Source organism: Lipophrys pholis (genome assembly GCF_963383615.2).
Source record: "Lipophrys pholis genome assembly, chromosome: 21".
Classification (NCBI taxonomy): Eukaryota; Metazoa; Chordata; class Actinopteri; order Blenniiformes; family Blenniidae; genus Lipophrys; species Lipophrys pholis.
The window spans coordinates 19,705,687-19,723,620 of record NC_137649.1 but is presented as its reverse complement, the minus strand read 5'-3'; the positions used below and the strand labels follow the sequence as shown (position 1 = coordinate 19,723,620).

The window sequence follows — 17,934 nt, the reverse complement described above, 5'->3', positions numbered from 1 at the left end:
TGTGTCATTGTGCACAAGGACAGGTTTTTTTGTCCATATGCCACATTTTTCCGGCAGGCTGGTTATGTGTCAGACGCTGGGTCATGAAGACGGTGTATGTTGACGGACTATATACAAAACAGTATGTTTGGCATTTTTTGAAAAATCAATACAATTACTTTTGGAACCACACTTGACAGCCTGCTGGTTTTCCCATCTCTGGAGGTGATTTTGCTTGTTTCCCCCCCCCCACTAGCGGGACAAAGATGGATGATAGATACACGTCTAAGCTGTCACCCACAGTTGATTTTTGGGCCGGGATCTACCTGCTGACAATTGGTATGTACAATGCTTGTTTATTCCATATTCGCAGCCTCTTCGATAGTTGTCGGATCAAATTCTGACTCCTGACGTTGTAGTTTAGGCTTGCACTGATTTATTTTTAGAACGTCATTAATCACTCATTACAAATAGATAAGAAAATTTAAATAACTCCATTCAGTTTTTTTGGTTGAAAATGCCTATATCAGAAAAAAATTGACTGGCTCAGTCCTATAAGTTTCATTATAGTCCTCAGTTCATGTACATATATATTATGTACTGTAGCCTATTGAATGAATTTGTCACTCACCAAAATCTCCCCAGCTCTCATAAGATATTACTGCTTTTCCATTATGAAACTCCTAGAAAAATAAAGAAAAACTGCACTTTTCAATATGCATGACATAACTACTTAAAACAATTACATTTAGAAGATTCAATTACTTTGACGATCATTTGAGTCAACTTGGTATTTGATTTATTTTCCCATTATTCAAATCATGTTTTTATACAAGGCAGCACGAGAAATGAAATGAGGAGTTCATTGTTGATAAGGCATCTCTTCTTATTACCCTCGGCTGAATAACAATCCGGCAGGTTGAGTCAATACAGCAAGGCTGGTGCACATGCAGAGAAGAACAAGGACAAACAGGAGAACAGAGTCAGAAGCCAGTCGAGGGAAAAAAACACAACAACACATTTTGCTGTTGATTGACTGGAAAATGTGTATTTTTCTCCAAAAACCCTAACCCTGAAGAAATGACAATAAAACAGACTCTTGCCTTGTGAATTGTTGGGATAATGGAAATAATCATTTTTATTCTTTATTGACTTGCTGGTTGTGTCCCTGCCTTTCTTCTCTCCCAGTGCACCATTATTGATTAATAGTAAAGGTTTTCAACCAATACCCCAACAATGTGGAACAATTTAATTTTTTTTTTTCATTTTATATGACAAAAAAGGTCCCGAAGCGCCAGAAAAACATTAAATAAGCCCAGGTTAACTGAAACACGCCAGTTTTTTTATCAGCTGTCTCAGTCCAGCATTAAAAAGAATCACATCCCAATTTTATTTAAGACACTGTCCAACCTTAAAACTGCCAAAAATATTAAATATATGGAGATACTATGAAACGCAGATGCTCCCTGAACATCTCTCACACAGAACTTAAGCAGGGAAGCGATCAGTGCTTGCTCGGTTACTGCAGTGGACATTGAAAAATCACAGGCCGACAAACCGGACTGTGGTTATGATCATGTATAATGAGATGCTCTTTTTGAATATAACCGTGTCCAGTGGAACTCCAAGGTGCCGCTGAAGGATATTTCTATACCTCGTGTGGAGGTTAGACTTAAAACTCATTTCACCATTTCTAGTTGAAAAGTTCTCGAGATGAGGAACAGAGTCCATTCTCCAGACATAAATGCATCAATCAGATCCACCAAAAAAGGTCCATTTGGTAAAACACTGTAGCGTTTAAGCTACCATAAGGAATACCACACAAATGAAACTGGTGGTATTCCCTTCACTTTACCATTTTTGGTGTTGTGAAAAACATTTTGAAAAATGAGTTAACAAGTCCTGCTGTTGGTGTGTCCCGTCATCACCGGGTTTCGGGGGACACATTGGAAATATTCAGGCCCTCCAGGAAGCGGAGACCTGTACTATGAGGCTGAATTGTCTCTCTGCGCTCTGGCTTGACCTAATCGGACGTCTGTGGTCACGATGGATTCTATTACAAAGCTGGTTGTCAAATAGTTGACAGCTTTTGAGTGCAATCACATAAACAGGGCCTCTTATTTTGAGCAAAAAAACATTATGAAAATGTATTTATTCATTTATATCTCACGTCCAAGGACTGCGCTGTTTACTGTCTGTCCATGTGAGAGTGGATGGACGTCTGCATTAGTTATGGTACATATATAAATCCAAGCAGTATAATTAGCACTGTGCCTGTTCTGTTTTCTTTATGTTCACATAATACATGTTTAAAATCAGAAACTTAAGTCGAACGTTTTTTAATTGTTTAGCCATTTCTAGATAAAGAACAGTTAAGTTAATACTTTGAATGTTTTGGACTGAAAAATAATTGCCCGTCTCATAACTTTAATCAGACCCCTGAAACAACAGACAGTCGATTTTCTGAAAGGGCAGACTGATGCGGATCAATAAGTCTTTCACGCGTGCTGCGCTCTGACCTCGAACATGACCTCATGCAGAGCGAGTTAACTGTCCAGCACAGGTTACCATGGTAACGCGCCTCAATAAAAGGTAAACCACTGAGGTACAGTCAAAAACTCAGAGTTGACCTTGAAGTTACCAGTGATTCTCGGGAGTGCGCACCTCTGATGTGGTGATCCAACGTGGAGCAGGAGCGTCGGTCTGCAGGCCGTCGAGGGCGAAATCTAGAGTGAAGTAAAGATCAACAAGACAAATGAAATTACATATCCAACTTCAGCACACAAGTAGGACGACACTACCATAAATCTCATTCCACTTTTGCTGACACTGTGGGAGGAAGGATACACCCTGGACGGGTCTCCAGTGCATCGCAGAACAAATACAGAAAGACAGGATCTGGAACAAACACATAACTAGAACATGTAAAATACACACAGAAACACCCCCCCCCCCCCCCCCAGGCCCTTCAGTCAAAATAGAAATATTCTCACTGTGATGTGTGGGTGATATCCACTAAAGCCCTTGACGGCTTATATTGAGTGACCACATCTGGTTTCCGCTCTCATCTGCCTCCTCCGTGGACCACAAGGCAGTTTAACCACGATGTCAGACGTTCCTTTAACACTGTAAATCCGAATGCACTTTAACGTGAGAAATACCAAAAGGTTTACTTAATTTTCAGCCATTCGGTGAGCTCTCCGTTTTAAATTAGTTGCAGCAATCCTTATATATTGTCAAAAAATCTTTTCCATGATGAAAGTTGAAATAAATCCTACCTTGTTTTTTATTTGATTTTTAAGTGCCACCGTGATGCAATGCCGAAATAATTGTGGATGGAAGGGAAACAATTTATTACAGTTCAATCAATATTTGACTATTAGTATATTATGAATATTGATTTACTAACTATACTAAACTTGCAATACATCACATAATCCAAATTTTTTTGTTGTTGTTGTTGAAAGGATATAAAATTGTTATTTAAGACATTTCTCTAGATTTATACTTTATAAAGTATAAATTTATAAAGAGTTTTAATTCAGTGTTTTTTTTTACACCATTCTTATTTTCAGCTTTGAAAGATGGTGCAAACAGTCCTGACTTGACCTCGAACTTTATTCCGTTCAATTCACGTGGAGGGAAAGTCAGAGTTATTGTCAGCTGATTACAGATGATTAATTCCAGCTGCATCAAAGTCACTCTTCAGACTAGACAGTCCCGTCTGCAAAAGTAATGTGCTTTGTCAGAAACCAGCCACCAGACTCCACTTTTATCGACATTTCCCACTTAAAAACAAGCAATTTAACTGCAGAAAGACAACAAAAAAAAAAAAAAAACTTTACAACTAAAATCACTGTTTTCTTTCTAATTCTGCCACTATTTTTAACAGAAAAAAAACGCAGGTTAATGTACTTGGAACAAGTTTTTGGTTTAACTTCTAAACGCTAAATAAGCAGTAAAGGAACTGTGTGACTGATAATAATCAACTTAACATGAAAGCTACTGGCATATTTAGTATTTTTTTTTATTTTTTTTTACCTGTGATGGTCATTTGTAGCACTTCCTGGTTATTCCACACGAGCCAAAGATATTAACCCCACCCCTCCCACCTCCACAAAAAAAGAAAAATCTTCGCAGTTGCGTATAAGGAAGCTGCATTTGTTTTGGGCTCTCTGCTTTCCCTAGTGGATGGATTTGGTATTGCATTTACTTGAAGGAAGCACTTAAAGTACATTGAATATTCAGCACTAGATGATAAAATAAGAAATGGCACAACTAACATAATATCACATGAAATAGCTTGATTAAATATAACAAAATATAACATTGCTTTAGATAACATCACTTTCACCAATACCCCACGATCCTTTAAGTGGTCTAGAAGGAGTACAGTAACTGTTGATGAGAGCGACATGGTTTGGGTGTTAGAATATCATCATCTCTAAAATGAGATCAGGTCTCGAATTAAAGCTGCTGTTTGTCAGGACATGTGTGTCTCCAAAGTGCCGATGGTGCCATGTGCGTTTACACGTGTGGCACAAGGCAGGAACTTCATTAATTATTGAAATATCCCAGACGGGGACATCGGCTTTTTCTGACAGCAAGGGACTTCTCTTTATTTCAGAGCAATAAGCTGTCCCATAGTTGAGATGTTTTAGTCTACATTAGTCATGTTGACCTCCAGGATGTATTTATAAAATCATTGTGTTGCGTGACTCTTCATTTTCCCTTCAAAATTCACTATAAAGTCACATTTTCAATCTTTTAAAAAAAAATTATTTTTTTTTTTACCTAAATTACGACCTAAAAATCACAATTTTATCACTAAATTTGGACAAATAAGCCAGTTAAAATCTGAGTTTTGGATGTTTCTGGATTTGGGAGATTTGCAGAAGGCCATTTATGGTGCTCACGGTTTATAAATAAAACATCCAAAATGTGACGTATCGTTTATGTGATGTGAAAGCACTCCTGGCAACCCTGAATTACATGTTAATGTGGCTTCCTGTCGACTGGATGTACAGCATGTACGAAACTGGTAGCAGTAAGCCTTTCCTGTGGGTCTGGTGCTTTAGACCTGACAGACGATGAAGACGATGAAGAAAATGACAGAGGATGGTTTTCTTGAGCACCCGATTCACAATATCAGTGATTATATTATCTTTTATTGGAGCAACCGTTAATAGCACTTTGGTAGCATGAAGACCCTGGGAGATCCATGGATGGATGGATGGATGGATGTATGGATGGATGGATGGATGCTGCCACCGGAATATCCCATTAACTTCTATCTTTTGTGATTAAAATGCAATCCTCGTTACATAAGACTGCTCCCTAATGTACAGAAGCAGATTTATGCTTTGTGTCTAACTTGCGAGTGTTTCAGCAATTGACTCAGTATTTAGTTACGCAATGTAGAGTATGTTCACTGCGGTGCCCAATCAGAACAAGCTGCTTTTATTAACCAGTTTCTATGGCTTGAGATGATCCTTGAGCCGATGTGTGTTGTCCTCCGCAACACAGCGGTAGCCTCCATTAATTTATTGGAATCATCTCGTAAGGTCATGCACACATGAATTGTTTTGTCATTATTCATATTTCTCATCCTGATTGACCAGATTATGAATCTTTAATTGAATAGATGTGGAATAGAAAAAATAATACGGCAGTGAACTCGTCAAAAATAAAGCTTGCACATGATTTCCAGTAGTGAACACGGAATAGTTCCTTGCGGGCATCTTTTGTTTCATCCCATTAAAACAGTTTGTTTTTATGTTTTTTTTGGGTTTTTTTTTTTAAACATGGGATTGCATACCATATAATACTGTAATATTGATATGTTTAGAAAAGACGTGGCCCTATTTTCCACCTTTCTGTTTAGTTCCAGCTATTTCATGGGTCGTCTCTCATTCAGAAGGTTGCAGGTTCTAGCCACATATATTGAAGTGTCCATGAACAAGACACTGAACCGCAAACTGCTCCCAATGGATGACAGCCGCCTCCATTGGTGTTTGCCTGCGAGTGTGCGAGTGAATCACAGTGACCGACAGTTTAGAGCACTTTGGAGGCTGCTAAATCAGCGGAAAAGTGTTATATAGGTGAAATCCATTTACCTTTATATTAAAGATGACTCATACCTGAAGCTTTAGACGTAATGACAGCAAGACAACAAGAACCAGGCAGGAGGGCACTTACATGGGCCTGCATGCAATGATATAAAATGATTACGTAAATTCAAGAAAATGAAAAAATCTGAATCAGCAAGAGAGCGAAGAGGATGCAGTGGAGGTGAAAAAAGATCCAACCTTGATTCATCTTACGACAAAAGCAAAACAAGAAGCTGAACTCTTTGCACCGGAAAATAAAAAAACCCCAATATATATATATATATATATATATATATATATACAGTATATATGAGCACAGAATGTACATCCAGACATGTTCAATGGGATGTAATAAAGTGTTGAAGATAGATGATCCAGGAGTTCAAACGCAATACCTCGTACACACAAAAAAACAGACATTCTGAAAAAAGAGGGATTAGAGGGATGGAAGCATGCATGCATGCTTCTTGGAACAACTCAGAGTCACTAATTAATCCAAATACCCACTGTGCAGCAGCAAAACACACAGACGTCAAACCGAAAGGCCGCTTCGCTATCATGGGACTCAGTTTTCTCGAACCACTCCTTCACATTTACCCCAAAAAACAAACTAATATTATCCAAGCAGAGCGAGTAAAACTCTACATCACGTCAAGTAATATAAATTAAAAAAAAACACACACACATTCTTGTACGGATGTTCTGAAAAGATCCATGGAGAAAAACACTCAAGAATATTTAATAACTAGTGTTCGTATGAGTGGAATGTACGAGTGGCGTCTCTAAGTTCATCCTGATCAGCGTCGACGACAAGACCACTCAAGAGGCTAAATCTGTACTGCATTATTTCACAGGGTACGCTCACAGGAAGTGTATCCACTAAAATGGATTCATTCTGTTGAAATCAAAGAGTTCAGTTTAAAACCACATTGAAATCTGTTGTATTCTAATTAGGATTAAACGGAGTAATAGAGATTATTTGGACCTGGGCTGACCTGACGAAAATAAATAAATAAATAAATTCTCGAGCTTTCTCATAGATTGAAAGGACTGTTTAAAAAATGAGCCCGCTCCAGTGTAATGTGCATATGTTGTATCAATCCAATTTTCCATAAGCTTATATAAGAGCGAGATATTATGTAAAGCAGGTTGAACCTGGAGCAAAACAACCAATCTCTAATGGAAGACGCATAAGCAGTAATTTCATAATTAACTCTGGTGCATTATTTCGCTATCTTTAGAGACGCATGTCACAAGTGGTGGAGAAAAAAACCAACTTCTAACCTAACATGCAATCCCTTTACTTGAGCAGCATGATAATCACATCTTTTTCACCTCCTATTTTTAATAACTACCTCATTTTTAATGACTGTGTGGTTAATAGGACGGAGGAACAGCACACCAAATGAATCATGGGTTCACCATGTGCTCCATGATTAATGACTATTATTCTCGTTGTTGCAGGTTTGAAACAGGCGCCCAATACATTCCACTGCATGTTTAATTGTGTGTGTGACAAAAGAGGGTCTTAATGCACACAAAAATAGTTCATAGGATTTTTGTCATAGTTAAAGTTGCTGCAAAATAATTGTTTGGAGACCATGTAATGCATCTGCCACTATGATCGGTCATGCCAGACACATTTCCACATATGGCCAGCTTTCCCACACTTCTGAAGTGTGCAGCGCATCACGGAAATACCATCCATCCAGTCCCTTGAAGAAAAGGAGAAAAAAAAACTCACAGTGACGAAACTTCAAAGAAATGTTTAAGTGCCCCCGAGCAACAGAATCCCATCTCACATCACACATTAGCTACAATACAAAACTTAAAATCCAGCCCCGTTTAAAAAGCCTGACTGAGCCCTGGTGTATCCGAAGAAAGAGTGAAAGAGGAGTTGAGTCACATCTTCCTTTTGGTCGCCAGCTCAGACTGAAATTGGACAGAAATCAGTGGGATCACCCCTGAGAAGCTGAACTGATTAAGTAGGAAAAATAACTTTAAAAACAATATGCGTGCATTTTAATTAATGTTGAAATGTCTTTTTCTGAGCTCTGGTAACTTCTTGGGTTGATTGAATGTGGCTGCTGTTTTTGACGACACTACCTTCTGCCTTTCTGTTGTTTTTGGGGTGTTTTTTCTCCTGCAGCTTTCCTCTCCATCGCGGGGAACGCCGCAGTCCTGGTCAATGCAGCTCGTCGCTTTGACTTACTCAGACCCCCGGAGCTTCTCACTGTCAACCTCGCCCTAACGGACATCGGCATGGCCATCAGCATGTACCCTCTGTCCATCGCTTCTGCTTTTAATCACGCCTGGATTGGCGGCGACGCCTCCTGTCTCTACTATGGGCTGATGGGAATGATCTTCAGCATAACAAGCATCACGACTCTGGCTGTGATGGGGTTGGTCAGGTACTTGGTAACAGGAACTCCGCCAACAACAGGTAGTGTAATTTATAAAATAAATGTTTTAGATCAGAGCTTTTCAGGTGGAATTTTTGATGAATAATTGATTAGAAATGTATAATTTAGTATTAATTGAGACCTATAATTAGTCCAAAAATAATGGAAGATAAGATGAGAAAAGTAATCTTGACTTCACTCGTTCAGCTCATGACCTGCAACCGCTAGTGAAATACAGGAAGGGATGCGTGCGAGGTCATTGCAATCTTAACATTTGTACGTAGTCCTGCAGACATCGACATCGTGAATGAAATAGGAAGACATTCACTTTAAGCGTTAGTCGAAGATTGAATGCACCTGCGATTTAAAAGAAATTCAAATAAAACTTTTATTATCAACAAAGGTTTGTGAGGGTGCAGTGACCCGGGTCCTTGACCACCATACACTACTCTTGTGTGTGTAGAACTTGAAGACATTCCGCTAAAGCAGATATGTCTTCTCTGTGGCCGCAAAGATGGTTTCCAAATAGTCGCGCATGGAAGAAGGCTGATTAACCACAATTAAACCCAACATCAGCCGCAATAATCCTTTTGAAAAATTGTAAAACTAAATGCATTTATACATTATACTGATTTCATGATATATTCAACCATTCAGTTGGCTCCGAATCTCATCTATCTTTTAATAATCCGTTACAATTTCTAGCAGAAATCCTCACCGTAATCCATGATTAAAGTTTCCGAGATCTACTTTAAGTATTCTTTGGATATTGCACACAAGCTAAACTGAATCTTACGATGTGTTTGCACACAGGTATAAAGTTTCAGAGGCGGACCATCAGTCTAGTGATCGGTGGGATCTGGCTGTACGCCGGCCTGTGGTCCTTGTTGCCGCTGATTGGTTGGGGCAGCTACGGGCCGGAGCCGTTTGGGCTCGCCTGCTCAGTGGACTGGATGGGTTACTGGGAGTCTCTCAACCACTCCACCTTCATCATGACTCTGTCCATACTGTGCACATTCCTCCCCTGTCTGATCATCCTCTTCACCTATTTTGGTATCGCCTGGAAGCTGCACAGGGCCTACCAATCCGTCCAGAGCAACGACTTTCAATATGGTAATATTGAAAAGAAGATCACTCTTGTAAGTATGAGACAAGAACTCGTGCGGTGATCACACATTTTTCAGTTTCCACTTTCTTCCATTCACTGACTGTCGACACTGAGGTGGCTTCCTTTTTCATTTGGCTTCAACGTGCATTGCGACGGAAAAACCTCTGACTTGAACTGTCTTGGGGGATACATGCAAATGTTGCCGAAGGGGTTAAAGGATTCCAACATACTTTAACCCCGTGAGGACTGTCCTCCCCGATCGGGGACGGTTTGTATTTTGTTGTTGTTAACCCAGTATTCCAGAGGTTTTCATATGTCTCACTGTATGCATATTGTTTGAAAGCTTGCTTTCTCTACAAAACAAATATTATGGTTATTTTATGATAACCAAATTAATAAATACAACCCCTGGAGTAATAAGCAGTGATATTGTTTAAAAGGCAAATCAGCAACCAAGCATTTTGTCAGTTTTGTCCATTTCTGTAGGTCTAATACAACTCAACAATAACAACAAGACTTCTTGGGCTCATTCCGTACCTCATAATCCACTAAATAAGATTATCACCACATATTGTCCATCTAGTACTGTAGCTTTGGCATTTGAGTATATATAATCAAGGAAAATAAACTCAAAATAGATGGCCAGGATTTAAGGATAGGTGGTATTTGATTTGACATCTAAAAAGCCTCATTTCATATATTATAGCATCGAGAACTATGAAGTTATCATGGGAATGTTTGGGGAGAGAATCTACTCTTCAGTCAACACTCAGAGGACTGACAGACTGAAATAAAGGTTGTTTTTTTGTTTTTTTTAATGTAATGAGTCAAAAACTGAACCATCTGGACTGGGAACTGCAGCCTCTCCTGAACACCAGGAGCATTTGAGGAGGATAATAAGGATAATAGCACAGGACTGTGATTCCCAAACTTCTTCAACAGGGCTTTCAGAAAAACCAACATTTAAGTGCTTTCAAGATACATGACCTTTCAGTGTGAAAATAGCTTTCAAAACACAAGCGGCCCCCTGAGAGAGAGAACACACACACAAAAAAAAAAAAAAACCCACACTGAATCTGAACATTAGTTTAACAGGGATCACACTGGAAACAGGCATGAAGGGGTAGAGAGAAGCTCCTATTGATGGGGAGCTGGACTAATGGACTGGAGGCGGGCCCTCTCACTGACTAATAAGGACACTTAGACAGATTCAGGGTGCTTTCACACCGGTCAGTTCAGACGAGGGTTCACATTTGGCCGAGCGTCACATTTCCACGACTACTGGATATGACGACATTGGAGGCATAGTCCCTCTTTTGGTATTTACTAACGCAGCAGGCACGCCAGTATTCTTCCACAGACAGATTTATTAAGTCGTTCGCATTGCTCACCGGATTACGGGGGCCCGGTCAGATTAAACTTTCAACATATGTGCATTGTTCGTTCTACTGTGCTTTCACGCCACATCCAGTTGATCTAAGTATGGTTGGTATGAAAACCTTCAGACTTAGGACCCGTTTACACAATTTCATGTCATTTATTTGAATGGGACAGTGCATATTAAGCAGCCAGTGCTGTCTGCTCATACATACTGATGACATACATACGTACTACAATACGTGTAAGATATAACACACGCTAGAAAACTTAGAAAACGATGCAGTTTGGCAGCCTTGCTTCTGTCTATCTGCCCCAGGACAGCCGTGGCTACAAATGCAGTTTACCACCATGGAGTGACTGAGTAAAGCGTCATTGAGTGTCCTCATGTTACTGAAGTCGTATACTCTGTGTACCGAAGCACCTCCGAGTGGTCGCAAGTTTGCTGGCCGAGAAGACGTGCCATTAAGTTGTCTCATCAATCAGGCATAGGTGGTAATTTCTTAACTGTCATCGTTAGAGTGTTCCAACTAGAACAGCCCTTGATTGAAAGGACATTCTGTGCAAATGTGGACGTCCAAAACTGAAATTCACAGTCCGAAGTGGATCGAGTACAAGTCACACTATTCCTATTTTCTTTAATGAATGGTGGGACCAGGTCGTTCAACACTTTACAAAAGGCAGTTATTTTAAAATAAATTTCGAACTATATTTTTCTATTGAAGGGCATATATGAAAAGCCTGAGGCTTTCGATCAAATCGCTTAACAGCCTTTTTATGCAGCTGTTCAGTTGGCCTAACCGCAGTGACGCCAACAAAGGACCACAGTGTGAAGCCATGTGGGAGAATATCATACAGTGGAGGGAGGACTTTACTGCCTCTGTTGTGATTAAAAGTTAAAGTTAAATTCAATTGAATTTCTTACCTTTTTAACTCTGCTTTTTGAATGTGAGCCCCTGGGATATTTGAACTGGGTTGCCAACTCCAGTTCTGTGTCTCTTTGGACTTGAGCATGAGACAATTTTGTTTAAGCCAGTCATGAACTTTGCTCAGGCCATTTCTGAGATTGGAAGCAATTGTCCCGACATCCGCGCCCTGGATGAACAGCACAGCATCATCAGCAAACATCAATATATTAAGCTCACCACAGACATCCAGTAGGATGACATTGTCAAGTGTAAACAGAAAACTTTTGTTTTCGGTATTTGAATCCTAATCTTCCTGATCTTTGTCATATTATGCAAAATTCTGTAGTAATAATAATAATGTGTGTTTTATTGGGATTATTTATGCTTTGAACCTCGAATAATTTGCTTTAATCAGGATTTCTTCTCGGAAATGAAGAAAGCTCTCACACTGTGAAGGGGAGGACAAGGGGCATGTCTGACTTCACCAGACACATATGAATAAAATAAGAATTATTCCCCAGCTGGTTACCAAATTGAATACTCGAGCTGGACTTTCCCAATCTGCCTTTGTGCATGTCCACATAAAAGTGGCAGAGTTTGATGCATACATGGCAGAACCAGCTTGAGCTACATCCTCCACCATGCAGGAGTAGAAGATTACAATTCAGAAATAAACAGATTACAAGAAAAATCATCTGGTGCTGCTGCCAGACTGGGGAATGCTGCTTACCGTGTCAATGCATAAATTAGTAAGAAGTAAGTGTTTAATCTCCACCGTGAAGATAAGTACCTCTCATTATAATGATGCAAATAGAATATAAGTACAAGAAAAAGACTTAAATGTGGTCAGGTGGGAATATGGAAATGCGGGTGTTGAATGCAGCATCACAATGGTTCCAATCTAAACATGCAGACTGACGATTCAGTATAAGCGCCTCAAAGTTCCTCAATAAAAAGTTGACCACCATCATACTGCATAAAACCCAGCGGGAACCCTGAAATTACCAAGCAAAAATCGCATTAATCAAATTAATTTAATTACATCAAACTAAAATCGTAGGAAACAATAGCTTAAACACTTGGCACAGGAAACACTGGGACCTAAGTGGGACACTTGGGAAAACTAAACAAACCGCAGGACTGATTAGAATGTGCAGCTTTATGTTTATTTTTGTTATTATTGTGATTAAATTAAAAACAAAGAGTCAAGCGTGGATTGTGTATCGTTATAAAAAGCAGTGTATGGTGTGTTTAACTGCTGTGTGTGTGTGTGTGTGTGTGTGTGTGTGTGTGTGTGTGTGTGTGTGTGTGTGTGTGTGTGTGTGTGTGTGTGTGTGTTAACCTGCCCATGAACTACTGCAGAGGTGTCAAACTCATTTCACTTGGAGGGCCACACACAGCTGTATGTGATCTCAAGTGGGCCAGAACAGTAAAATGAACACGTATGATGGTCTTGTAGTACTCAAGGTTGGTCTCGGTCTTGACTCGGTCTCGGGGTTGGTGGTCTTGACTACAACACAAGCATATAAACCTATAAGTAAAGGAAACTTCTAAATGTTCCCCTCTGCTTCAGTCCAAACAAGATGCACTTTTTTTTTTTTCTTTACAAAACTCCAGATGAACAACTTGAAACGTTTTTGCATGAAAAGCACAATCCGAAATTCTCTGCCAATCTGTGTTTTTACAGAGTGATGTTCGCAAACCCCTTACTCCTCTCAGGGTTTTTTTTTTAAAACTCCTTCATAAGCACACGCGTTTTTACATACTCAATCAAAGCAATATGGATTTGATGCTAATGTAATTCTGCTCGAGAAAAGGTAGTGTTTCACTCCAGTTATTCTTTTCTGGGTCTCACTTGTTGCGACAGTCATCTCAAGGCTCTTTTATAGAAAAAAAAAAAAAAAAAACAATTCCATTTGAGCAGGCCTTTGTTGATGATGGAATGGGAAACACTCTTAACAGGAAAAAACCTGCAGAACCAGGCTGAGAGGTGAATACTTTCTGCTGTTCTGGTTGGTGGTAGGAGATAGAAAGAGAGAAAAGGATAGCACAGAGAAAGAGAGCAACAGACAAAGAGACATAAATCCACTGGCAGCAGATGTGATGGGGGCAGGAGACTTCCAGTTCTGTCAAGGGATCCTGTGCTGGGAGAGAGAGAGAGAGAGAGAGAGAGAGAGAGAGAGAGAGCGAGCTCAATGTGATCCAAACCTATAGCAGCTTAAATAGAAAATGTCCAGGGTGGCAGTTACATAATAATCCTGTTTGTCATTTTTCACATTATACAAGTAATCTGAGCTGGATTGGACCCGTGGGCCTGACGTTTGACAGGACTGATGTAAACTGGGATGCGATTCACCCCAACCGGGATAGTAGGAAGGTTGATAAGTAACCGACTTGTTGTTTTCTTATTTGCCGTATTCAAACATAATCATTTGAATAATTTACATGTGACTTACTATCATTTTGAATTTACATCTTCACTAAAATCTCATTATTTCTTAAACATGCCCACATTAGAGGAACACCACCACTGAGCCTGTGAAAGTACTCCATTCTAATGGACAGTGAAGGACATCGGCCGACACACACACACACACGCACGCACGCACGCACGCACGCACGCACGCACGCACACACACACACACACACACACATATATATATACCTCCCGTGAGAACGCTTTCCTCCTCCTTTGATTTGCGAGCGCTGTTCCACGTGAGGGTATCTGCAGGCTTGTTTACTTCTTCCTGTGATCAGTAAGCCACGAAGTCCACGCATGAGAAATAGTTGGAAAATGGCAACACAACAAGCAACATTTCATGCAGTTTATTTATTTATTTATTTATTTTTTTTTAAGATTTAAAAGGCCGCTACTGTCTAATGTAGTATCAAAGCTGTAGATTAAATCTGTGGTTAAGCTTGAGACAGTTAGCTGGGAATGTGTCTCTGTAGGGAAGCGAGGAGGGACTGACAAAGTTCAAGAAGCAAAGCGTTTCACTGAGCTGCCGGTTTTGCTTCACGGAGCACATGGTGTCATCTGGTGGTCAACACTCTGGGGTTTTGCACATCTGTGTTCCCGTGAACGCAACAATTTTGTTTGTGTAGCAGCAGAAGCCCAGAGGAGGCAAATGCTAAGCAGTATAACACTCATTTTCACTTTATGGTCCCAAATGAATGGTTTTCATCTTTTTTTTTCTTCTTTCTGAATGAAATTATGCTGCAATTTAATATGAATAAATCCGTTTAAAATGTTCCTATAATCCACGAGGTGGATTTATCGGCACTGTTTGACAGGAAGAGCCTTTCTTTTCACTTCCATTAGAGCAAACCCCCTTTTATCTCGCACTTTCTTTCATTTTCTTTCGATCTAGACCACTCAGAGTCCTTTAAATCTATTGTGTTTTCAATAAATGTCACGACTCCGTCGGACCACTCTATAGCTAACTGCATGTGGTGGACAACCTACCAAGTTACATAAAGGCATAAGTAATAAGGACACTGCTCTATTGTGCAACATTTGAAAGAAATAAAGACGGAAACGCATCAGGGTTTTTTTTCGTTTCGTTTTTTTCTCTCTGTTACCGTCTATTAAACGCTTCTAGACTGAGATAACAATAGTTCAAACGTCACCACATGAAAGCTCGAATGCCTTCTGTGTGCAGTAGGAGTTTTTTTTTTGTGGTTTGCACGGTTGGTCAAGCGTGTAAAGGGATGAGTTGATTACATCCTTAAACATGCAGACCACTGGCAGATTAGTACGTGCTTTTATAAAGCTTACATGGCCTTTGATTCCAATTTGTACACTAATTACTCATTTGGTGTCTTCTAGTAAATCCACAGTCCGTGATGAGGAAATGATAACATGGACTGTGGACATTATGCAGCAGACAGAGAGAATCTGGTCAGATGAGAGACATTTCATAAGTGTTGTTGTTAAGCAGTTACACAACTGGGACGGTTTGTATTACTTCACCTCAACACCAATAATAGCTTTCCAGCTTTACACTGATCATGTCATCGTATTAGGGGAGGCTGGGAGCAACTAAAACAGTGAAATACAACTAAATAATTCAAAAGGATTGGATCCTGTAGTAATTCAGAAGCAGTGTACAGAAAAACAAAACGGTATGTGGTGTAAAGACAATTAATTTAACTGTACTATTTGTGTTACAGAAGTTGCAAGAAATTATCAAACAAATAAATCATAGTGGGTTTTTCGGGTTTTTTGTGCGATCAACTAAAGCTGGGGCTTCAATGTGTTTAATTTGAAAAGCAATTGAAGTCTTTGCTATTATACGTTAAACATGTAGCTGCAAGTATGGACGCCTGAGCTGACGTGTTATATTTCAACTTCACACAATTGGTTGTTTGCTTGTTGTATCAAATATCGAGACGCAATTGAATTGAAATACTGACAAAGCTCGTAATTAAATTATTATAATTCTTTTTTTTTTAATCGTTTCAAGTAATGATTGATGTATGTGTCATGCCTGGGTGTATATTCAATCTAACCATGATGATTTTCAAAAGGTCGATGGGAGGCATCAATCTGAATCTAAAATCCATTCTCCGCTCATAGAGTTAAGATTGAATAAATTCAATGTAAAAAAAAAACAAAAAAAAACGCCTTTCACATTGTGAATAATGCAGTGATGCCAAATCCTCGTGTTGAGAATGAAACCCCATATTCACAATCTCTCCATTCACATTGTCAAGTTGGTTAATGCTGGACTTCTTTCATTGAATAATACAGTGATGCCGAAAACTATTGTCATTAAAACGCATTGGCCTATGTGTGCAACGTTACTTAATACATGTTTGTATTTCAACACGCGCCTGTCCCACATGTTTAAAGAATAATCCCGACGCCATCTGGATTGCCTTCTAAAAAAAATATTTGTTTTATTAAAACGATCCGCTATATCCTCCACTTACTTATCTTTATATTGCTTCATCATTGCCCCAGTGCCTTCTGGGAAAAAGCCACTTCATCTCAGGGTGTAAACATTTGATTTAATTACAGATTGCACCTCGACTAACAGCGTTCCCTCTGGTGTGATATCGGATAGATATGTATAACTGTTTGTGTGTGTGTGTGTCTATACATATATATATATATATATATGAGTATCTCTTGTTCATGTGTATTGTCTCTTCTTCTTCGTCTTCTTCTTTCAGATGGCGGTGATGATCAGCTCAGGGTTTCTTATCGCCTGGACCCCGTACGTGGCCGTCAGCTTCTGGAGCATGTGCCACTCCCGGGAGCAAGGCCACATGGCTCCATTCGTCACCCTGTTGCCCTGCCTCTTCGCCAAGAGCTCCACCGTCTACAACCCCTTCATATACTTCATCTTCCAGCGCACCTCCGGGCACAAGCACCTCCGTCTGCGGAGACAGATATTCTGCTGCTCTCACGGGGCCGGTTTACCTGCCGAGAGAGCCAAGCTGGACAGAAACAAGGCGAAAGGCCCAGACGGGACTCTCTTCCGAGGGGCGGCAGACAGTGTTTGCGTGGGTCTAATTGGAGGGCCCGCCATGCGGTCTGACAGCGAGATGACGGGCTTTGGGTTAATGTCTCCTCCTTAAAGTGAAGAAATATTTGTCCGGGTCTCCCCGATTTATGTGCTGAACGAAAGGAGTAAACATTGTAGAAGCATCCTTTACTCGTGTCGCGCAACAACACCAACAAACTTAGTACGAACACTTGCACCTCTTTGTTGGTCATTTCTTTCAGCCGTAGAATTGATTGTCGATCGGATCCAGGTGCAATCTCATCCGCAGCCTACAGAAAAACTGTCAATCTTCTCCTTTGTGTTGTTGCCTGTGTGCCGAGATCAGACAAGACATGCCTCTCAAAATGCATTGTTAATCTTCAACAATCCTTCCACACCATAGGCAGCGAAGCAGAATCACAATATGATATAGCGCCACCATGTTTCACTGTAAATTTTCCACCAGTGGCTTTTTTGCACCCACAAACAAACAGATTCCCAAAAGAGACTTAATGGACATTAGTTTTCTGTTCGTTGATCATTACCTGAGACACACAG

General features: G+C 40.0%; 1 protein-coding gene across 1 annotated transcript; it reads left to right on the top strand.

The window, feature by feature from the left end:
- Window positions 1-245: 245 nt before the first annotated feature.
- Window positions 246-17,470, top strand: opn8a (opsin 8, group member a; the record flags this gene model as incomplete). Its single annotated transcript, XM_080491102.1, has 4 exons — window positions 246-318; window positions 8,239-8,532; window positions 9,305-9,630; window positions 17,063-17,470. 4 exons carry the CDS (start codon window positions 246-248, stop codon window positions 17,468-17,470), a joined length of 1,101 nt encoding a protein of 366 aa, XP_080347228.1.
- Window positions 17,471-17,934: the final 464 nt, after the last annotated feature.